General features: G+C 39.3%; 1 protein-coding gene across 3 annotated transcripts; it reads left to right on the top strand.

Annotated features, from left to right (window-relative positions):
• The first annotated feature begins 185 nt into the window (after positions 1-185).
• LOC139951673 (uncharacterized) lies at positions 186-26,968 on the top strand. 3 transcript variants are annotated; one of them, XM_071950659.1, is made up of 25 exons: positions 187-1,271; positions 1,643-1,703; positions 2,579-2,677; positions 3,423-3,536; positions 4,661-4,761; positions 5,229-5,321; positions 5,955-6,101; positions 6,867-6,992; positions 7,600-7,713; positions 9,324-9,446; positions 10,361-10,501; positions 11,340-11,636; positions 13,039-13,341; positions 13,659-13,976; positions 15,276-15,398; positions 16,618-16,743; positions 17,150-17,263; positions 18,355-18,471; positions 18,986-19,087; positions 19,604-19,732; positions 20,220-20,360; positions 20,757-20,797; positions 20,898-20,964; positions 21,271-21,327; positions 22,196-26,968. In XM_071950659.1, the coding sequence occupies exons 3-25, from the start codon at positions 2,601-2,603 to the stop codon at positions 22,342-22,344; spliced, it is 3,120 nt and encodes a 1,039-aa protein (XP_071806760.1). In that variant the 5' UTR covers positions 187-1,271; positions 1,643-1,703; positions 2,579-2,600; the 3' UTR covers positions 22,345-26,968. The 3 variants fall into 3 exon arrangements, with proteins under 3 accessions (XP_071806761.1, XP_071806760.1, XP_071806762.1); XM_071950660.1 differs by lacking the exon at positions 1,643-1,703 and having other exon boundaries at positions 186-1,271; XM_071950661.1 differs by lacking the exons at positions 187-1,271; positions 1,643-1,703; positions 2,579-2,677 and having other exon boundaries at positions 4,690-4,761.
• Positions 26,969-27,610: the final 642 nt, after the last annotated feature.

Genomic DNA, 27,610 nt, shown 5'->3' with positions numbered 1-27,610 from the left:
ATGCTTACAACTAATGTTTGAGTAATAACCAATAGTGTCAAGTGTCTTAAAGGCAGTCGACAACATTGGTAATTACTCAAAATAATTATATTAGCATAAAACCTTACTTGGTAACGAGTAATGGGGAGAGGTTGGTAGAATAAAACATTGTGAGAAACCGTTTCACACAATATTCGGAAACGGCTCCCTCTAAAGTGGAGTAGTTTTCGAGAAAGAAGTTATTTTCCACGAATTTGATTTCGAGACCTCAGATTTAGAATTTGGGGTCTCGAAATAAAGCATCTGAAAGCACACAACTTCGTGTGACAAGGGTGTTTTTTATTTCATTTATTATCTTGCAACTTTGGCGACCGATTGAGCTCAAATTTTCACAGGTTTATTATTTTATGCATAATGTTGAGATCCACAAATTGGGAAGACTGGTCTTTGACAATTACCAAAAGTGTCCAGTGTATTTAAAACAAATTATACATAAATTATCTTCTTAATGAACGAACTCACTTGATTGTGTTTGAACACCAGCCGCTATCTCGCCGGGTACCTCGGGACTTCAATGCCTCTACGTTGAGCGGTAACCACAGAGACCGGAGGGGCGGACTCGTTGGCGAAATCTACCCCCAGGCGCCTAGCTGAGTTGACCCACACACACACCACATCACACGGGGCTGAGACTCAAATATTAGTTAACACTTGACACTGATTAATATTCGGAACTGGACTGTTTTATTGAATAACTACTGGCATTGATTAGGGTTCCTGATTAGGTGATGAGGCTGATTGGTTGTTGATTCTGAGGTAATGGTAACTTGTTATTTGAGGCAATCTATTCAATCAAGAATCACTAGAACTTAGTAATAAATCACATGGACATCGAGACTGAATTACACGAGGTGCAGCTACTCACCCACGGCCTGCGGCGCTTCCAATGCAACAATTCGGATCTAGCAGCTTAAACTCTCGAACAACTTGGCATACAACACAGCTTGAACGGCGCAGAACAGCAACAGAACAAAACAGGCGAGCAAAACAGGAAGAGCGAGTGGGCACGTGCGATGCGCTTATATACCCGCGCGGGGTACCCACAACGCCTGCTGATGCACGGACCGCAGCCCGCGCACCAGCGCCCCAGCAAAAGGGGAATTCCCTCTAGCACGCAACGCATAATCGCATAAAGTAGTATAGGCATACACACAAAAGCAACATAAATGGCGGCTGTCTGTCAAAATACTCTTCGAGATTGGGGGATAAAGTGCTTCTCTGAAACGTTATAGGTAAGATGCTAACAACAGCCGACATTTATAAAGGATACCCATAGAATACACTGATTCATGTGTAGTGACACATAGTTTTCAGAAAAATAGTAAGTCAAGTAGACGGAGCCCACCTTACACATACATAGTTTGATGCAAGCGATACATTGTGAGTGTGTGCACAATGCTCCCGTTTGAACATGGCGGAATCCGTTGTGTTCCAGACTTTTTGATTGGGCTCAGTTATCTCGACATAATTATATACACCCAATATGCTTCAGAAATGGTAATTTTAAAAAAGAAAACAATAAATAATAAAAATTGCAATGAACACCGTCTGTTGGTTGCTGACTCTTTTACTTCTGACATGATACATTTATTTACCTCATCAGATTGAAAAATACATCGCTGCCCAGTTCCAGCAGTTACAACAAAGCAGAAGTTTAAGCAGAAGTGAGGAGGAATGCTAGCTGAAAACATTATTGACTGCACATAATTATTAGATGAATCCAGTGTGGAAAGAGTTAAATGTACCAGAGCAGATGCCCTTCCGAATTAAAATTGTTGTTGCAACCATCATGTTTTACGTTTGGAAGAATAAACAAATAAAAAGGCCAACAAACAATCAATCATTGCTACTTTTGTTAGGTATAGCAACCTTTGCCCAACACGGTTGCCCAACGTTGGTTTAAATATCAACTGACTACATTATTGGGTAACATTTTTACCAACATAATGGTAAACAAACTTGCCCAACTATTGGTCAAAAGTTACCCAACTGCTGGGTAAAATGATTTGACCAACTTGTTTTGTCAAACTGTTTTCCCAACTATTGGGTAAACGTTATTTCCCAACCACAGTTGGTTAAGTTTTGCCCAGTTATGTAGTCAGTTGATATTTGAACCAACGTTGGGCAAAAAAGTTGGGAAAATGTTGACCAACGTGATTTGCAGTGTACTGAAAGATCCTTGTGGATTTAGAATTCCCCTATAGACCTTTACCACGGTGTGGCCATCTTGATTTTACTCAATTCCAACTCACTGTAACCAAACTGAGGCTGGACGAAATAATAGTCTGGTGCCATATTTGCGCAATGAATGTAGCATTCATTACTTGTATTGGAAACAGGGAACACGACCAAGCGTGACGAAGGTCTATGAATACCCCTTTGTTTTCCCCTTTAAGCCGGTTCATACTTCCTGCATTTCCCTTTTTGACGCATTGAAATTCGCATCGCGCAAAGCATCCGGTATGAACCGGCCTTTACTGTTGTGTTTTCGGTCCCCATAAGGTAGTGAATATAAAATCACCCACTGTTCTATTGACAGAGTGCAAACCACACTGACTGTTATGATGAATTCTCTGCGGCAAGGAGTCGTCTGTGTTTCACTGGTACTCTGCCTGTCAGTGCAGGGAGAATCGTTGGGGTAAGAGCAATTTGGAGTCGGTAACAGACCTATAAAACACTGCAGTAGTGCATGTATCATTATACCTTGCCTGCGTGAACGCAAAGAAGATAGAGATTTCATTTTTATCATTAACAGCCATCCGTAATTATCATCATATACTATCTTAACAGCTCCCTGCTATCCTAAGAAAGATGCTTGACGTAAGCGCAGAATACCCTGCTTCCGCAAGCGCCGATTCTTCGCTTACGGTAAAACAGAGCCATAAAAGTGGGCCCTTGTGTGTCTGATCAGCAGAGTGTGGGTTCGAGTCCTTGTCATGACACTTGTGTCCTTATGGGGCCTTATTAAAGTCGTTGGTCCTGTGTGTAACGCATGTAAAAGAACCCGGTTCATCGAAAAGAAAAGTGGTACGCCTCGTTGTTCCTGGCTGGATTGGCAGCACATTGCGCCAAAACACACTAAACCAATTACATGGTACTGTGTAAAAGGACTACAATCCCAGCCATATCTCGTTGCCCCCCCCCCCCCCCCCCACCCTCCCGTTCTTAATGTTGGTTCCGATGGCCAGTCTTTCGGTCTTTACAGTCAACATTGAGCGGGGGACGGGGGCGGGGAGACAATGTTTTGTGTCAGTGGGAAGTGGATAGGGAAGGTCTTAAATTGAAGCGCCTTGAGCGTTCCTGAGTGACAGACAGACTAATTTAATATAAGAAGCCACTAATTAAATTGAATGATATTTTTTTCTTCTGGTTCTTTATACCAGGGTGAATGAATGCAGTAAAGTTTACCATTACTTACGGACTCTGTCTATTACAAAGTACCATACCGAGTCGTATAGTTTGAAGTGCGGATGGTGGAAACGGTGCACACGAACAAGGTTGGTTTAATACTTCCGAGTCAAAGTTCAAGAAATCAATCTTGAACGCTAGAGATTTTAAGATATATTTTGTGTTGTGTCTTTTGAAAGATATACCCGAAGGTTTGCCGGAAAACCAAATTACTGGCTCAAACATTCTGATAGGCGGAACTAGGTCAGACATACTGGTGGCACATTTACCATAAACATATCTGTGGAAAAGACAGAGGTTGGCTACGGACTAACATCAGGCGCGGATTCAGGACTTTTTTAACCGGGGGGGGGCACAACTTTGTAGTCATACTTTGTTTTTGCTAAAAAAAAAAAACCAGTGGTGGGGTCCAGGGGCCGGTTATATGGCCCCTGGTGGGGTCCAGGGGTGAAGCACCGGTGGGGTCCAGGGGGCGAAGCCCCCTTGAGCTCTGAGCTGTTGAAGTTTTTGTGTCAAAAAATCAAGCCTCCATGTGCCCGAATAAAGAGTTCAAAAAACACCTTTTGATCAATATCAGTCGTCTAATTGTACTGACAAATTTATGTACAGTAACAGGGGACTCCTAGAAAGTTTCAATCACACACATCTCAGGAGTCTCTTGTTGACAAACAACTGAATTTACGCTGTACATCTTAGGCAAGCGTTTTTGTTATAAGATTATTAATAATAAAACTACCGCTGACGTTAAATAACATTCTGGGCGATGAAATGCCTACCCAAATATGTTATTCCATGAATATAAGTGTGCTGCTAACCTAGATCCGACCGATAACCGTATGTTGCAAGCAAGTTGTTCTAGCCAGCTAAAATTAAAGGGTAGGGGCATTACCTAATCTGATATTGCGAGCGCGAAGCATGACGCCATGGGGTCCGGGGCCCGCTCTAGGGCCCCGGATTTTTTTTATGTCGTAGATGCTCTCTGGTGCAATCTAAGGCCTTTTCAGAGACATTTCTTGGACCCTTACCTTCATCTGAAATTACTTAAAAGTAATACAAATAATGCATTAAAAGTTTGTCCACAAAACATTGTTGGGGCCTTGTGATAATTCTGATACAGAAAATTTAAATGAAGAGGCATCTTTCCTCTCGCCTTTTTTGTTTTTTCCCAACTTCCCCCCCCCCCGCCCCCAATTTTTCCAAAATTTTATCACAGACTAGCGTCGTATCCACAATATTACTCAGAATGGACCCCTGAGGAACGTACTGAATGTTGCGATGGATGGCGCAGAGATCGCTTTGGTCAATGTGCAATGGGTAAGTGACTATATAGGGAGATTTAATACCGGTAATGGTAAATATGTTTGTTTGATATTGCACACTTTGTAAAAGTATTTTGTGACATTGTTTTACTGAAGCTTTCTTCCACCATTATCTTCAAACCGTGTATAGTTTAAAGGAAATCTGTGGACATTCTTTTTTTGTGTCCTACAAAAAGTACCTAAAACAAAAAGTACATGTAGCTAAACACAACAAAATTATGCTTATCAAAATAAGGTTACCAACCCCAAGATCGTGTCACATGTATGTCACTGGCATCCTGCCTTTTTATTTAACAATTTTCAACGCACCTTTTTATAATTTTTGGCAAGAAAACTGATTTACTTTTTTTAAATGGGGTACCAATTTTCTCTTTGGACGATTTTACAGCTGATGATGTCTAGCTGACAACGAAAAACGTTTTTTTTTACTTTTTATTTCCGTTTCTAATTATATTGTTCTAGCCATTTGCGATCCACCGTGTATCAACGGGGATTGCGTCGCACCAGACACCTGCCAATGTCAGCCTGGATACACTGGTACAAACTGCAGCACAGGTATAATTATGATAACTTTTTTTCTTTTATTAAAAAAACAACACGAACAGCCACATCAACAACTACAACAACAAGATCCAGCATTTACACTCTGTTAATGAGTTGGTTGAGTTCAATATGAAAATGGGAGAGTTAGTTTTGTTAAGCAATCTACGCAAAATCTGACTTGACCATCACTATATTTTTTCTGGCAATCTTGCAAGCGTGAAGAAACAAGTAAATAAGGGTGATTGCTATGTAAGCCAGAAGCACCATTAACCCCTACTCTTCCATAATAAGTGTTCTGGGTTCTTTTAAGTGCACTATACCAATCTCAGCCTAAACGAGACATGGCTAACATGTGTCATCCGAAGGACAACAAGTATGGTAAAGTATTCAAGGACACAAATGCCACGACCAGGACTCGCACTCAAACTCTGATCAGAAACACAAGTCATCGAGTCTGGTGCTCTGAACAGTTAAATTTAAACTATTATTCCATCTGACGTAGCTGTTGACGTCACTATAAAAAAAACCGTGTATGAACATTTCCTCGTAGTAGTATTGAACCCGGGTCACATTATTATTTGCGTCTCTGTTGAATCTCGTATTGCTCTGTTATTTTTCTCTTTGATTATATTTCACTCTTTAAAGACATCGACGAATGTGATCTGCAGATCAGTATAGGGGTCTTCAACTCTGTTCTCAAGTGTGACCACATGTGCATCAATTCCATCGGTAGCTATAGATGCGAATGTGAATCGGGATACACTCTGGACACTGATCGACATACGTGCAAAGGTAAGAAGGTATAATACTCACAACAGAGGACAACGGGGTCCACGCGGGAAAGGTCCACATAAAAATGCGTGCAAAACCAATGGGAGACTTTGAGACGCTAGCTGGCAGCAGACTTAACAGGTAAGTCTCCCAAAAGTCTCCCATTGGAGCTGTTGCAAACAAAAGTTGGGCGAGTATCGCAAAAAGAGGGACAGATAGGATGTCCACTGTTGCAGGCGTAAACAAGCTTGCGTCTGTGACGCGTCCGTTTCGAAAATACCCTTGAGCCCGGTTCATTACTTCCTGTGAATGTAAATGCGATACGAATGTTGACGTCACATGGCTTTTTCTCAGCAAATCAATGTTTTGCACGAGTTGATCACAGCTTAACTGATGCAAATTATTTGAGCGAATTAGCGAATTTGTGACGTCAAAACGCGTATGATATTTGCATTCGTAGGAAGTATTCACCGGGCATAGGCCTACCTGATAAAGTCTGTATTCATCATTGTGTAATCTTTGTTCTGATGTCATCTTCACAATAATTGTTTTGTTGTGTAATTTTGTAACTAATTGCTCCAGTCTGTTGTAGGGTATAGTGCACATTTAAAGCCACAAAATTGGCTTACACTTTTATCCAGCTGTTTCTTTTTCCTTCCTCTGTATTTAAATTGCTCATTGCTGTATTTAAAAAAATATGTTTCCAAATTAGTGTGAATTAGAAATGAAATAAATACAACAAATACAAAATACCCAACCTTTGCACTTGTTTTCATGCTAACTTAGATACGGATGAATGCCTGGTGAGTCGCACCCATAACTGTAAGCAGAATTGTACCAACATTCCTGGAGGCTTTGAATGCAACTGTCATGGCGGTTACATCATCAACGGAGACGGTGCAACGTGTAACGGTAAAGATATATTTATATTCACTACACAAACTGCGTAATATCAATCACACTACGTTTATTTAATGTTCCAGAAATCACAGTAATTCAAAAAGAAGACAACAAGAAAAATGCTGTAATAATTATAGTCAAGATGATAATATGTCTACATTTCATAAAAGTAATGAGTAGGGTAGATGGCCTTAGCTTTCGATCCAAACCGGACCTTCTTCAGACGCATAAAACAAACACAAACAAATACAAATCTATTTATATAAAAAAGAAGGGAAAAGGATTAAGTGAAGGATCCAGAAAAGAAGTGGGAAAATTATAGCCAATCAAAGTTTCTATTTCAGAAAGAATTGGTGGCTATGGACCAATAGGAGTAAAGTGGTGAGGACAAAGGATGTTCAAATGATACAAAAGCGAACTTTAAATATTGGCAACATTTAGGTCCAGGGAGAAAGCAACCAATTTTGTTCCCCCGGCCTATGGACGGACAAACAAAATGACAAATTAACATACATTCCGAAAGAGAACTCTTTTTATGAGAAAGATGGAATTTTACTGTGTGGCACACTATGCAGACTTATTATGACCTAAGAAAATTAAACATTCTTTTTTTTTGAAGGTGTGGGAGAATGTTCTCAGGACATGGCATGTGACCACTTTTGCATCAGTACCAATGGTAGTTCTGAATGTGCCTGTGAGATGGGTTACCAGAACGACAGCAACAACTGCTTTGGTATAGTACTTTTATTTTAATTTTATTCATTAGAAATTAAACATTTGAAATAAAATCATAACTCCTTAAAGGGAGTGGACACTATTGGTAATAACTCAAAATAATGTTTTGCATAAAAGCTTACTTTGTAACGAGAAATGGGGAGATGATGATAGTATAAAACATTGTGAGAAACGGCTCCCTCTGAAGACACGTGGTTTCCGAGAAAGAAGTAATTTTCCACGAATTTGATTTCGAGACCTCGGATGTAGAACTTGAGGTCTCGAAATCAAGCATCAGAAAGCACACAACTTCGTGTGACAAGTGTGTTTTTTCTTTCATTATAGAGTTCATAGTAATTGGATCTCAACATCAAAGGTCAAAGGTAAATATCTCTGGGATCAGGGTGGGTACAGGCGTCATTCCTCCATCAGACACTGTCAGGAATCTTGGTATCATCTTGGATTCTAATCTCTCCATGGATCGCCACATCTCCGCTGTATCCCGAGCAGATTTCCTGTCACTCAGAAATATTGGAATGGTCCGCAAGCATATCAATGATCATGTTGCAGAACTTTTATCCCATGCATACATCACTTCAAAGCTTGATATGGGTAATTCTGCATTGTACAAACTGAACAAATCACAACTGAATCGACTCCAACGTCTACAAAACAATGCAGCCAGAGTAGTTACATTATCCAAAAAGAGTGTAAGCATTAGCTCTCTTCTGAAACAACTGCACTGGCTCCCAATTAAACAGAGGATCAAATACAAAATCTGCTTGCTTGTGTTTAAAGCGATGAATGGTCAATCCCCGTCTTACATATGTGATCTTGTGCAGCCATATGTTCCAACACGAGACAATCTATGCTCTGCAGACAAATTTCTCCTTGAAGAACACAGGGCACGCAACTCTTGGGGAGAGCGTTCGTTTCTAGTCGCAGCAGCTAAGATATGGAATGGTCTTCCACATTACGTCCGGGCAGCTGTCACAACTGATACATTCAAATCAGCACTCAAAACACATCTGTTCAACATCCACAAATAATCATTGCCTTTGACGAGCATAATGACTGTAACCTTTTTTGAGATATCGCGACGCAGTGCACCTGGAGCTAAGCTGACTAGGGTGCAGTTTTTTTGAGCAAGCCGCCATGAGCGCCTGCATTGGCGGATGCCGGCGCTATACAAGACTTCGATTATTATTAATATTATTATTATTATTATTATCTCGCAACTCTGATGACCGATTGAGCTCAAATTTCCACAGGTTTGTTATTTTATACATATTTTGAGATACACCAAGTGAGAAGACAATTACCAATAGTGTCCACCAGACATGGGGTTTTTGTCATTTACACGTCATCAAAAAGAATTCAAAAGACTTAAAACAATGGCACAGAGCGTAACCTCATTGTGAGTTTGTGATGAAACAACGGTATGTTTAGGATAATAAAATAATCAACATAAATATCCCTCGAAATTGTGTGGTTTTTATGTTACTTCGTGAACTATAACAAAGTCCGCCATTTTGTAGAACTGGATGTTTGAATTTGCTTTTATTACCACGTGTACTTTCAGGGTTTAACAAAAATTGTATTCCCGCCTTTTCTCTTCAATACCTGCAGATATAGACGAGTGTTCCTTAGGGGAACATGACTGTAGTCAGATTTGCATTAATGGTAATGGTACCTTCACATGTGACTGCTATGATGGATACGAGCTTGGCATGGACAACAAAACCTGCTTCGGTAAGATCTTTTATGTTCAACTTAAAAAATCAGAAAAGTTTGAGAAAGAGCTTAGTATTTGTATCATGGTTTAACGTGGTGGCGTGGCCGAGTGGACTTGGCCAACGGACCCAATTAAAAGCTCTGGGCCTAATTTCATAGAGATGCTTAAAAGCACTGTACACCTTTGGTATGTCAAAGACAAGTCTTCTCACTTGGTGTATCTCAACATATGCATAAAATAACAAACCTGTGGAAATTTAAACTCAATTGGTCGTCGAAGTTGCGAGAGAATAATCAAGAAACCTTGTCGCACAAGTAAAGTTGTTTGCTCAAAGATGTTTGAACTCGAGACCTCAGCTTAAGAGAGAAATTACCTTTTTTCAAAAACTACGTTGCTCCAGAGGGACTCGTTTCTCACAATGTGTAACTATCAACAGCTTTCCATTGCTCGTTACCAAGTATACTAGCAATTATTTTGAGTAATTACCATTAGTGTTCGTTGCCTTTTAAGGGAAGGTACACGTTTGGTAATTGTCAAAGACCAGTCTTCTCACTGTACTGGGCTAAATTTGAGCTAAATTGGTCATCGAAGTTGGGAGAAAATGATGACAGAAAAAAACACCCTTGTCGGACAAATGTGTGTGCTTTCATTAAGGAATAAAATACTTCTGGCTAGAAGTCTTTTATTATTTTAGTGAGAAATTACCTCTTTCTCAAAATCTATGCTACTTCTTCAGAGGGAGCCGTATCTCACAATGTTTTATACTATCAACAGCTCTCCAATGCTTGTTGCCAAGTCAGTTTTTAAGTTAATACTTGTTTTGAGTAATAACCAAACGTGTACCTTCCCTTTAACGATGGCACGATGTTGAAGATAACACGCAGCTTAATTAGACCAGTTGTGATGTCATTGTGTTTTTTCCTACCCCCAGATATCGATGAGTGCGCGCCTTCATCAATGAACTGTGATAAGATACGAATTTGCAACGTGACGGACAAACACTCGGTCTGTTCCTACTTCAAAGGTCACATTATAAACACCAGCACCATCGAGCTTAATATAGGCACTAAAGGTAAGATTGGAGTTTCATGATGGTATCAAACATTCAAGCAGTTTCTTTTCGCAGTGGAATTAATAAGGGGCACATGAACTTGCAGTACCCAATCACAGTCGAATATCAGGAATTATGAGATCACAAATTCTACATCACTGACCATTTTTTTATACAGCTTTCACCAACGCGCGCATTGGCAAGTTTTTATTGACTTTTTGTTGACTTACCTTTTGTTATGATGGCATTACATCTAGTTAAAAAATAAACCGCTTCACTGAGTGGTTATTCTGGAAAATGCTTCCCATGTTTACCCTTATAATAGGTGTAAACACTATACTGACATTGTACAAACCTTACAAGCTTGTAAACGCCTGCAACTGTGAACCTCCTATTGTCCCTTTTTTGTTTGTACTCTTTTTTGCAACGGCTCCCATTTGTTTTGTTTTCTTCATAAACCGTGGCCCCTATTTGTAAAGTTCCCCGGTTTAAATATGTATACCTACTTTCTGTATACAAAAGGTAGCTCATACAGACCTATGGTAACCCCAAATTTAAACCTATTACCTATGGACCTAAACCAGGCTACATTACAAAAGGTTTGGGCTACATTAATTAGGTTAAAGATTGGGCTTCATTTTGGGTCGTGTTGGTTATTCCCTCTCACACACCCCATGTCCGTGTCAGTGGGACACTTTTGATAGTTATTGGCAATTAAGTAACATTTCGAAACTGAGAACATTGTTTTGAAGCTCATTAGTAAAGTGGCCTCTTGGATGGTCAAAATAATAAAAGAGAATATTTAACCATTATTTACTGTTATTACTGTTTTTTTCCTAAAATATTCTTCTCGTTCAAGACGATGTTGGAGTGCGACTCGTTGGTGGACGATACCCTTCCGAGGGCAGGGTGGAAGTCCTTTATGGTGGTCAGTGGACCACTGTGTGTGGAAGTTCATGGGACCTGAATGATGCTCACGTAGTTTGCAAGCAACTGAACTACACCAAGGCAGCTTCCTTTGTAACGTCTAGTGCAAGCTTTGGCCAGGGTATCGGTCCTATGCATTTGCACAATGTTCAGTGTGTGGGGACCGAGAGAGACATAAGAGATTGTCCTAACCGATGTGGACAAGCTGCCTGGGTTAACTGCACGTCAGGTTGGTGCTCACCAACAGGTTTCGTGTTGATTTAAATTAGTTTAACCCTTTACTCTAAATGTGTTCTAGGTTCAAGCGCAAACAATGCTGGTATAAGCGGACTAAATGACAAATAAATAATTATTGTAAAGTATCTTGCTCATCCCCAGCCGTGACACTGTGTCCTTGAGAAAGACACTTAACCATTGCTTCGTCCTTCGGATGGAACGTAAAGCCGCTGGTCCCATGTGTTGTGTAACGCATGTAAAATAACCCAGTGCACTTATCGAAAAGAGAAGGGGTTTGCCCCGGTGTTCCTGGCTGTGGCTGCTGTATGCGCCGTAGCACCTTGTAAACCCTTATAGTGTGCTACATATTTGGGTTTTATAATTCATCACTGCAATAACCTATCTTTCTGAAAGTTTGTATACTCAGCGCCTTGAGTACCTTGTTTGGTAGATACGTGCGCTATATAAGACTTCGATGTTATTATGATTATAATACGGACTAAATGACAAATAAGTAATTGCTGTAAAGTATCTTGCTCAAGGACCCATATTATGTCGAGACTGGGACTCGAACCCACACCTTGCTGATCAGAAACATCAGGGTTCAGTCCGGTGCTCTTTTAAGACCGCGACTCTGTTTTATATAGCAATTGCCACTGGATCTCATCAGATTGTTAATTGTTAAATCCCATTTTCACTGACTTCTAGGTTCAATACACTTTTAGAAACATAATTTAAAGTTTGTACAAGGCAAGGTCGTTTTTCCGCTGGCTTGTTTACAGCATAGACTGGTCCGCTGTATCAATAGATTTCCCCTTTGACTTGTACACAAAGAGCCATAGTCTGTCGTGCAATTGGTTGACACACCTGACCCTACCAGTGCAAATATTAATGGGTTCGCCCCTAGAATGGTAATATGCCATCTCTAGTCTCGAACATCTGGAAAACTGTTGGATTGCTACCAGTATAATATTGCTATTGGTATATTGATATAAGACTTTTCAGTTGTGTAGAGGCAGGGTTTTATGATAAAATCCCAAATAGACACCTTAACTTTGTCATAAACGCATGGACGTTTACCACACCATTACATTTTGGATAGTTTTATATTGTATCTTTGCTGTTTGTATTTTATGCTGACGTCTTGATATGTGCTGAAGAAAGTATTTGCTCTGAGAACTTATTTTATGTTCCACTGGCCAACCTTTTATTCGAATGCGTGATTTTTTATCTGTCCGCCATATGGGAAAATAAAAAGGGCTGGATATGAGGATGATTCAAGAACGGGCAAAATCTCCTGCCACACGAATACCGGCAAAGGCTGAGATGCAGCATGTAATTTATTATCGAGATGATTATGAAACAAAGTTTGAGAAACCATATAAAAATAATTGGTTTTGTTTTATTATAATTAGAGATTCGCCTTGTAGGTAGTCCACCTTCCTATGGTAGACTGGAGGTGTTTTACAACGGAGGGTGGGGTACTGTGTGCGACGACAGCTGGGACACATACGATGCAAGAGTTGTATGTAGGCAACTCAACTTTCCCAGCCTTTACACGTATTGGACTAGTGCATATCCCTTTGGTCCTGGGAGTGGGCCGATACACATGACGGAACTTGGTTGTGGTGGAAGTGAGTCCAAGTTGGAGTACTGCTCACACAAGCATAACTATCGCTGCCCACATAGCGAAGATGTGGCGGTTCGGTGCAACGCAGGTAAGTATTGTTTTACACTCTATAAAGAACGCTCCTTGGAGGTTTCAAGAATTTTAAAAGGAAACCTTGCCCGGATAAGGCGCTGTGTGCCATAACAAGCCTATAAATATAATGGGTGATTCTCTTTGGTTTCCCAAGGCACAATATCCTTGGATTGGGCGTTTTGGGATATACCAGACCTCACCTCGTGATTTTGTTCTGCAGTAATGCACTTATTCGTCTACTAATATTTGCATCCAAATTGTAAGTTTTTTATTTAAGATTAATTTTAAACTACTGTAATCCACTTACATGCACCGGTCGGTTAAACTATACAGGAACTACGGATATTCGACTTGTTCACGGAACGTCATCATCATCAGGGACCGTGGAGGTTCTTAACGGTGGCGACTGGAGCACCGTGTGTGGGAATGGATGGGACATCAATGACGCCCACGCAGCTTGTAGGCAACTCCACTTTGAAAGGGCAGAAAGCATATTGTCTAATGGTACGTTTGGATATGGTTCAGAACCCGGAGCTCATGAATTGAGCAATTTCAGGTGTGGAGGCAGTGAGAAAAGTTTACTGCATTGTTCTCGCACGACGAACACCGTCTGTCAGCATAGCCAGGATGCTGGAGTTATATGTGAAATCGGTAAGTCTAAGATTACAATTAATTTAGTCACAATTTCAACTTTATGGAGCCTAATCTTGACCACCCTGACTGATTCTATAAAACATTTCTTCCTTGGTTTTGTTTTTATTTTAAATCTAAATATCAAGGTCAAATGGGAAACTGAGTAGGTTAGGAACTAATGTTTGAACGAATACAAATTTACCAGGGCGAGTCTTGAACCTGCAGCCTAAAAACTAACATGCTGCTACTCTACCAACCGAACTATTCAGCCCCATGTTTGCGGTCTCCCTATTTTTTTCAACATCTTTGCTTGGGGTGCCAGTCAGAGGCCGTTATATACAAATATTGACTGCTTCGAGTGCTATGGTTAAAACTATGACTCCCGAGGTGATCCCCGGAGCGTTCTATTTTCCCGAGGCGACGCCGAGGGAAAATAAAACGCTCCGGGGATCACCGAGGGGGTCATAGTTTTTAATCATTGCACGAGTAAAAGCAGTCAATATTTGTTTTATAACACCCCAAACATTTTTAAATACTGTACTATTATTATTAAGTTACATACCTGAATGCTACAATCCACGGACGACGCGAATACAGATTGCAAACACTTTTACTTACTGTGTTGCATGTAGTGTCGTGCAATCCGAAATGGTTACAGACTATTAATTTATCATCCTCGTACACGCAACGGACGTCTGGGTACTGCACGCCGTGTGCTAGTCTGTCGGACTAGCGCACGGCGCCGTGTGCTAGTCTTCGGACTAGCGCATGGCAAACCGACGCACTATCACACGGCCGTCGTCTAGCAAAACTAAGACATGTCATGTGACGCGCTCTAAACCAATGAGCAGGCAGAATACTTGCAAGGGGTGTTATAATAACTATTAGCTGCCGTAAAGCCAGGGATCGAACCCAAGTTTATGATATAACCTGAGAAGCGGCAGTAACGTTTAAGGAGTTGAAACTTTTTCTTCCAAATACTAAGTATTTACCCAAAAGGCAAACTGACTGGGTAAACTTTTAGTTTGAGGTAAAACGTCGTTTTGCGAACACACTGCAGGTAAATTGTGCGCGTGTGTTGCAAACGATCTTGCTTATAAGTAGAGTTGAGTTGATTATAAACTTGCGGTTACAACCATGTATAATTATTTTGTGGGAGTGTTGGCTCTGAAAAGAGCCGGTATGGTCTCGACGTTTCGAACAATATCTCGAACAGTCTTCAGAATCATGCTGATTATGTGACTGGGCGTCGGCTTTTCCAGGAGAGTTGTTGGACACTTAATAACAATAATTTATTATATTAATTTGTTTAAATAGACAAACCGCCCAACTTCAATTGTAGTGAGCTTCAGGTGTGCAGCCAGACAGGCCGAAAACTGATCTGTGCCTGCGTGGAAGATGAAGAACATGAACTGACCAATATGACCGGCTCTACAGAAGGTAACACATTAAAGAAAAAGTTACAAAATTAATATCTTGTCGAGAATTAAAGTGCTCTGTTCATTCTAAACTCTCACCGATTGTAAATCTTACAAAGTAAGCTATAGGCCTTCACTGCAAAAAATCCACAGCTATTTGTTTATGTTGTAGTTGGAACCTTTTAGTGTTTTTAACTGCTAAAAGATACCAGAAAGTCTCCATTGAACACCCACGTTTTTGCAGAGTACGGCGTCATCAAAACCCAGAAAATCTCAATAAGGATTTTTGGCCCTCATCAAAGTCGTTTTTTTTTCAATTCCGTTAAAGGCAGTGAACACTATTGGTAATTACTCAAAATAATCATTAGCGTAAAACCATTCTTGGTGGCGAGTAATGGGGAGAGGTTGATGGTATAAAACATTGTGAGAAATGGCTCCCTCTGAAATGCCATAGTTTTTGAGAAAGAAGTAATTTTCCACGAACATGATTTCGAGACCTCAAGTTTAGAACTTGAGGTCTCGAAATCTACCATCTAAACGCACACAACTTCGTGTGACAAGGGTATTTTTTCTTTCATTATTATCTCGCAAGTTCGATGACCGATTGAGCTCAAATTTTCACAGGTTTGTAATTTTATGCATATGTTGAGATACACCAACTGTGAAGGCTAGTCTTTATATAGTTGACGCTACTCGGGCCGAACTCGACTCGAGACGTTGTGACCTTGGGTTTGTCCAATGTTAGAAATTCGTCTCTGCCATCCAGGCCGATCCAGGGCAGCTTGAATAGCTTGATCGTATTGTAAGCCGATGTCGTTGAGGTCGTCTATAAGCTGTGATATGTAGGTGCAGCGGAGGCTTCCACCCTGTCGAAAGGGTTCAGATGGCTGGTTTTGTAGATTTACGAAAGTAGCGAGAGGCACGTCAGGTCTCCGAAGAGTTTGGCCGATCAAACGAAGACGACTTCTCAGCAGGGTTGTTGTGGCAGGTGATGTTATGCATGTGCGAGAGTACAAGTCTTTGTTGGACAGCCGTACTGGAAAGTGCACACCGAGGCTGTAACGCATGAGAGCACGGTGAGACGCGTCGAGAATTGTCTTTGACAATTACCAAAAGTGTCCACTGCCTTTAAGTTGTTAATTAATTTGTTAATTTTATTTCATTATACTTTTTGTAATGAAAATCTGTCTTTGTTTTAACAATGTCTATTATCATTATTGTACCACGTTTTTTCCTCTAAGGCCCTTGCAGAAACGACGACCCGACGAATCCGACTAAGATCCACCTGTGTCGAAACCGTACCGGAGAATTTAGCTGTGGGTGCGTGGAAGGGTTTGAGCTAACTATCGAAAACATATTTTGTCAAAGTGAGTTGCGTTCATCTACTGTAGTCTTTTGCTCGAGCTTTTAGAGGATATAAAACAACAGAGTAAAACACTTTTTTCCCCTTTTTCTTTATTCCATTATAATTTGATTGACTTCCAATTTAAGGAGTTTTTCTTGAGTACATGAAAATGTTGGCGTCTGAAATAGTTAGGAGCGCCTGGATGCGCTAGAAGTCTAAAGATCGACCGTTGCAGTCGTTCGGAACGACTCCTGGAGCGCCTTGGTTTCAGATGTCGATCTTGTCATGAGCCGAACCTAATGTAATAGATAGGTTCTAAAGTTCGCCTGTCTGAAAACCAAAATTTTTTTTGGTTGACCGATAGAGTCGCTCCTAATCTATTTGTCTGAAACGGGTAACGATTGTCCATTTTTATTTTGTATTTACAGGTGAAACCACGCAAGACTGTAATACTATGCAGTCATGTAGGAACACTAAGGGTGGATATGACTGCCCCTGTATAGAGGGATACACGAGAAATGACGAGACTGGAGAATGTGATGGTAAGAGTGAAGAGGCAGGGTTTGGCTGTTTTTTTTTTTTTTTTTTTTTTTTTTTTTTTGGGGGGGGGGGGAGGGATGGGGTGGTACCAAGATGAACTTATGCGCTAAGAGGTAGCCTTTGATGGAAGTTCAAGAGTACCAATGATGTTCAGCATGCAACGTCGTTAGTTTAATTATCCAGAGTAAAAAACTTAAAGACGCAAGTTTAAATGTCCTCTAAAAAACCTGTTATTATCAATGGTTTAGTACTGTGGTTACCACAGGTACGTAAGGATTAAATTGAAATAGCTTTTTTTATAAAGGAATGCTTTAGAAATCATGGGAAATCCCACTGGAGATCATTTTTTGAAATGTGAATTTTACCAACACTGAAGTGCCTGTGACCCATAGAAATAAAGTACGTCCCCTAAACATTTGAATGAGTCTCTCTGAAAGCTCTTCGAGGAACGAATGAACTCAAGTTGGACTCCAATGGAGGCAATTGCATTCCTAAATCAGACAATTGGAAATTCACTAAGCCTTTAAACCATACTTCTATTGTATTGCCACGTGAACTTTTGGGACGCTAGGTGACAGTAGACTTACTTTCTGAATGTAGAAGAGTGAAACAAATACTCGTTTTGACCGCCAACCACTCTTGCAATTAGCCATAATGGCGGACAACTCTTTCTAGTGTAAAAGACAGGTACTTTCAACTCGATTTAGAGTGAAGTTCGTTCATGTTTCACTCAAATAGAGTGATTCAGATTGACTTTTACTCTCAAAAAAGCGAACATGACACCCCGACAAGAGAGTGAAATGTTCACTCTTTTACATTAAGAGAGTACCATGGCAAGTCCATTACTGTTCTCAGTAATATGCGCATGCTCAAAACTACATAAACAATGGAAGTTTTGCATAAATCTGCTGCTATTTAGCATTCTATGTCTCACATTTCCCAATATGCAAAGAAGATCCTATAGCCTGAACATGACGTCACACTTTGAGGCTCGTGAATTACGCCAGAGAGTGGCCTCAAGCTTAGGTCAATCCTCGTCCATAATCACATTGGCACATAAGATCCATTACCATTTAACCCGCCATAATTTCAGATATTGACGAGTGTTCAACCGACTATATGAACTGCCCGGAAGCCCAAATCTGTAACACCTTCAACAAAACTATCTTCTGTGAATGTCTGGAGGGTAACGCAACTGACTGTGATCTGGGTAAGATAATTCCATCAAATGTTAAGATAATAAAAGTTATCATTTTTGATATTAGATATCCCACTCGAAGTATTAGTAAATGTACAAAGATGACCAGAGAAGAAGCATATAACGGTTCTCATAAAGTAGTGTTTCGTGTCTCAAAGCACTGTTTAAGATGCTTTTAAGACATGACAGGTAATAATAATATGCGAACTTTATGATTATGAGACCCATTTAAATAGTGGTTTTAGATGGTTATGCGGAGCAACCTGCAGACAACTATTGCACAAGAAATCACTGCGTCAAATCCTCTTCCGAACGACAATTGCTATTGGGTCTTTGCCTTACACAACACACGGCACCAGCAGATTTACGTCCCAGAAACGATCAGAAACATCTGAACTTTGTTCTGGTCACGGTTTTGACCGGTCGGCCTTCTAGCACGATCTTGAAAACATATGTCTTGATAGATCACCCTCCAAAGATTAAAAATGTAGCATAATGGTAAACTGTTGCTTGTGACGTCATACAGACAACTGTACCAATATCTGTGCTGGAGTGGAGGTGTGCACCAATGGCGCCTGTTCCTGTTACCAAGGATATTTCCTCAACACCGAAAACATGCCTTGCGAAGGTAAATATGATATGTTAAAACCTGAACCATGTATTTCCAAAACTTCCCACAATCATCGATTTACTCTACAGCTACATCTGTAGTTTCTGAACAAACTTACTTTTCTTGTTTTTGAGAGCTGATAAGCGTGGTTTGAAAGTGGGTTTAATAATATATTATCAGCTAAAGGTAAAACCAAAGGTGACGTTCATATTTCTTATGGATGCAATATATACAAATGTCATTAGTCGCCATCGCTGAGGGTCAACCAATGGAAACGTGCGTATCTCATTGTCTTCCTTGACCTCAGTGAGGGCGCACTTTGGGCATGTGACGTCATACCATGTGGGTATAATATAGATGGATTGCACATGACGTCATTGACCACTATCTTTGAAGTAGAACAATGAACAAATTTGTAATGATTGTCTCTCACATGTGCACATTTCATCAAAGATTTAGGCCAATGGAAAGGTCTAAAAATGCAATTATTTATGTTTTTGTTAATATTTTTCTTTCTTTTTCATCTACGATCAGGCGGTGGCTGTGGTGAGATGATCCACGAGTGCACTGACATGGAGACTTGTTACAACACGATCGGAGGCTACGAGTGCCCATGCATGAATGGCTTCCTCAGAGGTCAAGGGGTCAACGCAACATGTGACGGTAAGTTGAACATCGGCTCAGACTATTTAAAATACCAGTAAAACAATAATAACAGACAACCCTCGATGTCAATGAAGAAGGTCTCCACATGTAAAGAAAGTTATTAGGATTGAGGATGCCTAAGGTGACTCCGTCGATGACTCAAAAGATGCGCGCGCCACATACTCTCAGGCAGATGTCACATGTTATAGTTATTAGAGGATGGGTTTGACCATGGAGACGTCTTTCTTGTTCCTTCTCCTTTCTCAGCTGTCGCTTAGCGGTTGCCTGAGCAAGACGATTTGTTTCAAGCTAAGCAGTTATCTGTGCAACAGTTGCCTCCATGAGGCTCGATCTCCTGCCAGTCTCTGGCTTGTTGAATGGATGGGAATGAATTGCAGCGTTAAACTTTAAGGGAGCACATGACTTTCACACTTTTGCCTTTCCTTGAACATTTTCTCTGCCTTTGATGGCTATAAATTTATATCCAAATTGAACTACTCTGCAGATATTGATGAATGCATGGAGGAAACCGATGGTTGCGATCATCTCTGTATGAACACTGTAGGTGGATATTCTTGCGCATGTGTGGCGGGTTTCACATTACTAGAGGACCGTCATACTTGCGTCATGCCAATGTCCCTACAAGGTAAATATAATGTATATCTCTATTTAGATAGTTCACATGTCATCGGTTAAATTATGTGCAATATTTATTTATATTAACGGACCATCAAGTGCACCATTTCGGTTCCTAATCTGTTAATTTAAAGCGCATCCATAGAGTCATCAAATGACTGTTTTGTGTTATGCGCTCTAAAAAAAAACTAAAAAAAAACGTTTATGTATTGTTAATATTTATACTTGTTATTGTCTACTATACATTTTGTGCGACTTAAAAGTATTATCAATTTATTGATCGTTCTTTATCACTGTAATTTGTTTTTAAATCACCCTCTTGTTTCCTGCCACTTCGTATGAAGTTGAGTATAAGAGTGTTCAAACAAAGTTTTAAAAGTTATGCAATCTCATTTTTCTGTTACAGAAGCATACATGGCGGTCAAAGAAGGTGGCACTACCAAAAGGGTATGTAGCATGATTTGATCTGACCATCTCTATCCCTTGTATTATGTATGTCATTATTCATTAGTTCGTAAATATTTGTTCTTCTTTTATTGGTGAGAAGAGTTCAATTGGTGGATGGTTCTTCCCACTTGGTATGATCGTGGCATGTGCTCTCGTTGCTGCTGTAGGTGAGTATACAAAAACAGTTTATACAACCATTAGTTAAATTCCAGACGAGCTGAGTGTACTGCTCGAAAAGTCAAGACTGACAACGGCTTTTCTTCAGAGCCAAATTACACTTATGCCATAAGAGATTTTACACAAAGACTGAAGGCCTACCGACAAGTTTAATATTAACACTTATTAATTCAGACGTATTGAATTAGGCCCTACGTCTCACTTCAAATATTTATTTTTAAAGTTTGTGCACAAAATCCTCCCCAGCCTTACTGCACATCCACAACTATTTTTTTGTTTTAATCTTGTCATTTTAGTGATTGGTAGAAAGAAGTCTGAGAGGTTCCGTGATGGCACAGACAGAATGATGTCGGGTGAGTGAAACAAAAACACATTGAAAGGCATACGACCGCCACTTTTGTTTGGCACTTTCACTCTAGTTAAGGAGGTTTAATGTCGTCACGTAACATAAAGAGAAAATACTAATTACTAAAAAAAAATAGCTATACTTTTTGCGTCATAATCCGCCCTAAGCACGCCCAAAGCGCATGTGTTATACTAACTCTATATAAAGCTGGAAATCTAGCTTTAAAAATGGCGCTTAAGAAATTACAAATAAGTGTAAGGAAAATTTCGACAAGTGAAGTCTTAGGCCTACTACTAAAGGCAGTGATATGCAATAACTATTGATGATTTTAATGTTATAACAGTGTTTGAATTGTTCCCTTTCAATCACACTATTCAGTCGATTGATTGCAAGTGGATTGTTAAAGGCACTGGACACTATTGGTAATTGTCAAAGACCAGTCTCCTCACTTATTGTATTTCAACATAGGCATAAACAAACAAACCTGTGAAAATTTGAGCTCGATTGGTCGTCGGAGTTGCGAGATAACTATGAAAGAAGAAAAAAAACCTTGCCACACAATGTTGTGTGCTTTTAGATGCTTGATTTCGAGACCTCAAATTCTAAACTTGGGGTCTCGAAATCAAATTCGTGGAAAATTACTTCTTTCTCGAAACTATGTCACTTCAGAGGGAGCTGTTTCTCACAATGTTTTATACTATCAACCTCTACCCATTACTCGTTACCAAGTGAGGTTTTATGCCGATAATTATTTTGAGTAATTACCAATAGTGTCCACTGCCTTTAATCAACGTTTAATTAAATGAATAAATAAAATATAAATAAGCCATTTTTGTTAATTAAAAAATTGTGGTTCTTTTGCTTGTTGGTTTCAGCCGCGGAGTCACTGAGAGAGCGTATAGCTGGGTCCGCCGCCCGGTCCGGAGCACAATCCGACCGTAGTTCCGGCCGCCACGACAGTCAGCTCTCCCCCGTAAAACCACGCTCTAACACGGCAGACGGCATAGGAGACACGTCCATCTAAACGAGCTTCAATTCGCCTTCCTGGTTCGACGTTCGCCCAGGAGGAGACGATAGGTATCACCCTCGACTGACCACAATTCTTCCCGACCATGGCTTAATTTTATATAATTTGTTTAAGTTTACACCGGGGATACTGAATATTTGTTTTTGGTTTCATATGCCTATGACCACAGGACTCGGGGTAGGGGAAAGTACTGAGTAAACAGTGCTAACAGTAACACACATCGTTGATTTTTTTTTTTTATATTTATAGCTTTACGATTGATATCGGTGCAAAGTTAACTGTTGGTTACTAAAATATTGTATGCAGATCATGTGTATTTATAGGCATACACTTTAATACTTCTGTTGGCCTACATTTCGTTAAGGAAATTAAAGAAAGTCACTCACAAGAAGGTTTAATCATTTCACTTTATATTTATAACCCAGATTATACTTGCAGCAGGTTAAAGATATTGTCAGCAAATAGTCAGAGGATTTTGTAAAAAACAAATGTAGTTAAATCATGTCTACTACAGAGGCATTGCTAAAAAAAAACCTGGGAGGGTCCGAACTCCGAATGTGAGGATATAAGTTGAAATTATGGCATTTTACATTTTGGTAAACTTTGGGGCTAAGATTTTCTAGAGGTTTTCGGAACATTATCCTCAGCACAACAAGAAACAACACAAAAACAAAAGCAACGGTAAGAAACACAGCTGTTGGCAACATTTGTTATTTGCATAAAAAAAAGTATTTACAAGCACAGAAACAATAACATGTTTTTTGTATATAATCTGGAATAATATAAATTTAAGTACACAGAAATATTTCAACTTGAATATATAATGGTATGAATGAATGCTTAAAAGTGTATTAGATAATGTTCATAACAATGACATGAAGGTGGGATATTATTGAATGCTGAATTTAAATGTACAATTTTATTGGGTGGGCTGCACTACCAGGTACTCCAACACAACTACTCCAACACAACTTGTCAACTGTAACTTCACGACTTCCAACTGAATTATAGCACGCCAGCAATAACTTGACACGGAGGTTTTTGTAATTTTATTTAAAGGCAGTCGACAATGAGTAATCTTACTGAGCAAAAACAATGTTAACATTGTCGACTGTGGATGGACATCCTCAAAAAAAAATATGAGTCGCTTTACAAGTTTTGAATTCGCAAACCCCAAACTTTATGTAATGTGGAATAGCTGATTTATGGTTCACACCACGGCTGTTTAAGGTTGAAACCACGGCTGTTTATGGTTAACACTGCGGCTGTTTTATGGAACAGCTAAAAGCACAATTTTCTTGCCTTGTCTGCGCAGAAACTCTGCGACAACATATTTACAATTATTTAACATATTAACATTAATAACAAAGATAATTGTAGATATTTACATTAATTTTTGCATGCAGCAGTTAATTAAACTTATCTGAAAGAAAGTGTGTTGTGTTAAATGTCCTCTTCCAAAAAAACGTCACAAAAACTTGTCTTCTTAGAGTGTATCAAAAAGCGTTTTATACAACAATTTTTCTTTTTTTTCCCCTAAATAATCAATCCATTTTTGGACGGAATGTGTTAAAATATTTCACAACTTTTATCACATAGACTTAAACAACAGACATGTCATACTATGTCCACACCTTTTATTCCAGTGTGTACAAGTTGTGAAGTGTTCTCTACATTCACGTTTTATAAATTGCATGAGTTGATGGTTTAGTTTTCTTATTTTGTTTACATAAACTTACATATTTATCGCCTTTCTATCGAATCCGTGTCAGAATGTGTTTGTTTCGTTTTTCTAAGGAAAACTGTCCCTGCAGCATTTACAAATAAACAAATTCAACTTTAACGACAGATCAAAATCGTTTTCAAGGCACCGGACACCTCTGGTAACTGCCAAAGACCAGTATTCCAAACATATATATGCATGGAATACCAATCTGTGAAGAATTGGACTTAATTGGTCATCGAAGTTGCAAGGAAATAATGAGAAGAAAAAAAACTTGTTGCAAGAACTTGTGTGCTTCCAGATGCCTAAAGATGCTTCAGGCCTGAAGTCTTTGATAAGATTCAAATATTTCAGTGATAAATTACCTCTTTCTAAAAAATTTCTTAACTTCAAAGGGAGCCAATTCTCACAATTTATTTTTACTATCAACATTTCTGCATTGCTTTTTACCAAGTATTATGCTAACAATTATTTTGAGTAATTACCAACAGTGTCCAGTGCCTTCAATCCACATATTATCAGCAAGCATACCATTCTATCTAATGGGCTCATGATACTTTCCTAACAGATTTTCTCTATTTTGAGGGCTGGAGGAGAGGCTATTTGATGTGGAAAATAGCGCCCTCAGTTTGCAAAAGCTGGAAAACTGTGTTCAAACCAAAAATGGGGAAAATCGTCACTGCCGTCAAGGGGTCATTATAATAGATAAGCCGTTTTTGACTCTCGGCTGAAAAAGCCGCGCGGAGAGGTGCATTTTTGACTTGAATTATTTATTACCAAATGCAAATTTTAAGCGTAAAATGGTTATAAATCGGTATCTACGATGTCCGTTTGGCCAAAAAGGGTAATTAGTTAAAGTCACCTTGGAAGTGGTATTTTGTCAAGATAAAGCTTTTGTCACTAAAATATGTGTTTTGATGAGTAGAGTATGAAAAAACAGTTAACTAAGGTTCTAAAAATTTAGTTTCCATTGTATTTACAAATTTAAAAGTAGGCCCGACCCGACAGGGCGCTGTTCGTGACGTCAATCGAGGCGCGATATTTGAAGCACGGCGGCTCGAAGTATTTGCTGCACAGCGCTAGAAAAGACGTCGGACCGGACCACTTTGCAAACTGACCCCATTTTAGTTGTTTTGCTGCCTCAAGCAGCAATACATCAGCAGCAATACACGTGGTCGACATTGCCGGAAAAATGCAAGAAACAAACCTTTTTTCGAAACGTACAAACTCACGACTAGGACTGGCATGTACTTGCACGTACGTTCAGGTACGATCGAGACAAAGTCTGGCAAAGTCTGCCTCGATTGACGTCACAAAAGGGGTAGGCGGATTCACCCCCAAACAACTTTATTTACTTTTTTAACATATAAATCGTTACAAACAATTACTCAACAAATTATTTTATTGTTCATTAACATATACTCTAATGTTTGAAGAAAAAAAGTTATATTTCCAGGTGACTTTAAAATATTGAGATTTTCCTTTAGCCGCTGTTTAAACAGGAATGTTGTTGTAAGAGGACAGACAAGACAAAGAAAATAGAGCAGAAATGAGATTGGGCCTTCAGAACGTACTCTTTATAAGCAGAACCTCTTTATATAAGATATATAAGTGCTCTTTACAGGGAGATTTGCTCAAGCAAAATGATGAGTGAAGATCGAACACTATTTCTGCCCTAGCCTGGAATCCAACCCATACCTGATTTCTCTCTGGTAGATGAATGATACAACGTATGGAGTCTGAGTGTCCAACATTGGTCTGTACAAGCTTGTAGGTGTCAGGATCATAAACCCTAAAAGAAAAACAAATCACATTTACAAGTTATTGAATCAAGTTTTATTAAATGTCCACTATCATTATCTACCATGCTAGGCCTACTTTATGTTCAGCGCCATGTATCCTTTGGCAATTGGGCACTTTATAATATACATTTATTTATTATTTATTTATTGTTTTTCTTAAAACCTCCAAAAATGAAGAATATAAAAAAATTGAAGCACATCAAAATATGCAATAAAAGGAACATAAACACGTGACAAATTGTAGGCACTCTTTATCGAGTAGAATTGACCTGCAAGGATTGACCTACATAATACGTCTCCTGAGTACCTTGTTGGAAGATACGTGCACTGTACATGACTTCCATATTATTGTTTTTATTAGGACGTATTTTTTAATGGACTTTTCAAGCTTCTTAATCATAACTTATCAGATTTTCCAAAGAGCAAAATCGGAAATCAGACTTAAAGGCAGTGGACACTATTGGTAGTTCTCAAAATAATTATTGGCATAAAACATAACTTGGTAATGAGTAATGGGGAAAGGTTGTAAAACATTGTGAGAAACGGCTTCTTCTGAAGTGACGTAGTTTTCGAGAAAGAAGTAATTTTCCACGAATTTGATTTCGAGACCTCAGATTTAGAATTCGAGCTCTCGAAATCAAGCATCTGAAAGCACACACCTTTGTGTGACAAGGGTGTTTTTCTGTCATCAATATCTCGCAACTTCGACGACCAATATTGAGCTCAAATGTTCACAGGTTTGTTATTGTATACATATGTTGAGAAACACCAAGTGAGAAGACTTGTCTTTGACAATTACCAATAGTGTCCACCGACTTTAAGTACGAAGGGTGTCATGCATGAAATAACAATTAATATATCTACTTTGACTGTTTGAACTATTTACCACCAAAGGAAGACACTCAACTGAGCAGATCATATTAATTTTACTACACTTAATTACATGGGTGAAAAAATAACAAATCTGTCTGAAAGAAAATAGACAATTTAATATGCAAATAATATCAATGCACAAAAGTTATGAAGAAAATACACAGAGAAGATAAAAGCAACACAAAGAAAGTCTAAAATTACACATTGTGTTCAATGAACATAAAATGAGCACCACTTTAACAAAACAAACAATAAAAAAACAATGCAAAAAAACACAACGATTCCAAAAACCAAAGGTAATATACATTGCCTTTAAAGGCATCTGGACACTATTGGTTGTCAAAGACCAGTATTCTCTATAACATACGCATACAAAACAAACCCGTGGAAATTTGGGCTCAATTGGTCATCGAAATTGAAGAGAATAATGAGAGGCAACACGTAATTTTCCACGAGTTTGATTTTGAGACCTCAGATTTAGAATTTGAGGTCTCGAAATCAAGCATCTGAAAGCACACAACTTCGTGTGACAAGGGTGTTTTTTTTTTCATTAATTATGATCGAGCTCAAGTCTTCACAAGTTTATTATTTTATGCATATGTTGAGATCCACAAATTGGGAAGACTGGTCTTTGACAATTACCAAAAGTGTCCAGTGTATTTAAAACAAATTATACATAAATTATCTTCTTAATGAATGAACTCACTTGATTGTGTTTGAACACCAGCCGCTATCTCGCCGGGTACCTCGGGACTTCGGCCTCTACGATGAGCGGTAACAACAGAGACCGGAGGGGCGGACACATTGGATAAATCTACCCCCAGGCGTCTAGCTGAGTTGACCCACACAGCCACCACATCACACG

This window comes from Asterias amurensis, chromosome 19, assembly GCF_032118995.1.
Source record: "Asterias amurensis chromosome 19, ASM3211899v1".
Lineage (NCBI taxonomy): Eukaryota > Metazoa > Echinodermata > Asteroidea > Forcipulatida > Asteriidae > Asterias > Asterias amurensis.
The sequence above is the reverse complement of the archived record's forward strand: the minus strand, read 5'-3'. Positions and strand labels throughout refer to the sequence as shown.

Excerpts from the sequence above, each read along its gene's own strand:
- LOC139951673 (XM_071950660.1), top strand. The coding sequence starts at position 2,601 with ATGATGAATTCTCTGCGGCAAGGAGTCGTCTGTGTTTCACTGGTACTC. Across the intron at positions 4,762-5,228 it reads CTTTGGTCAATGTGCAATGG|CCATTTGCGATCCACCGTGT; the intron begins GTAAGTGACTAT and ends ATATTGTTCTAG. Across the intron at positions 21,328-22,195 it reads CACAGACAGAATGATGTCGG|CCGCGGAGTCACTGAGAGAG; the intron begins GTGAGTGAAACA and ends TGTTGGTTTCAG.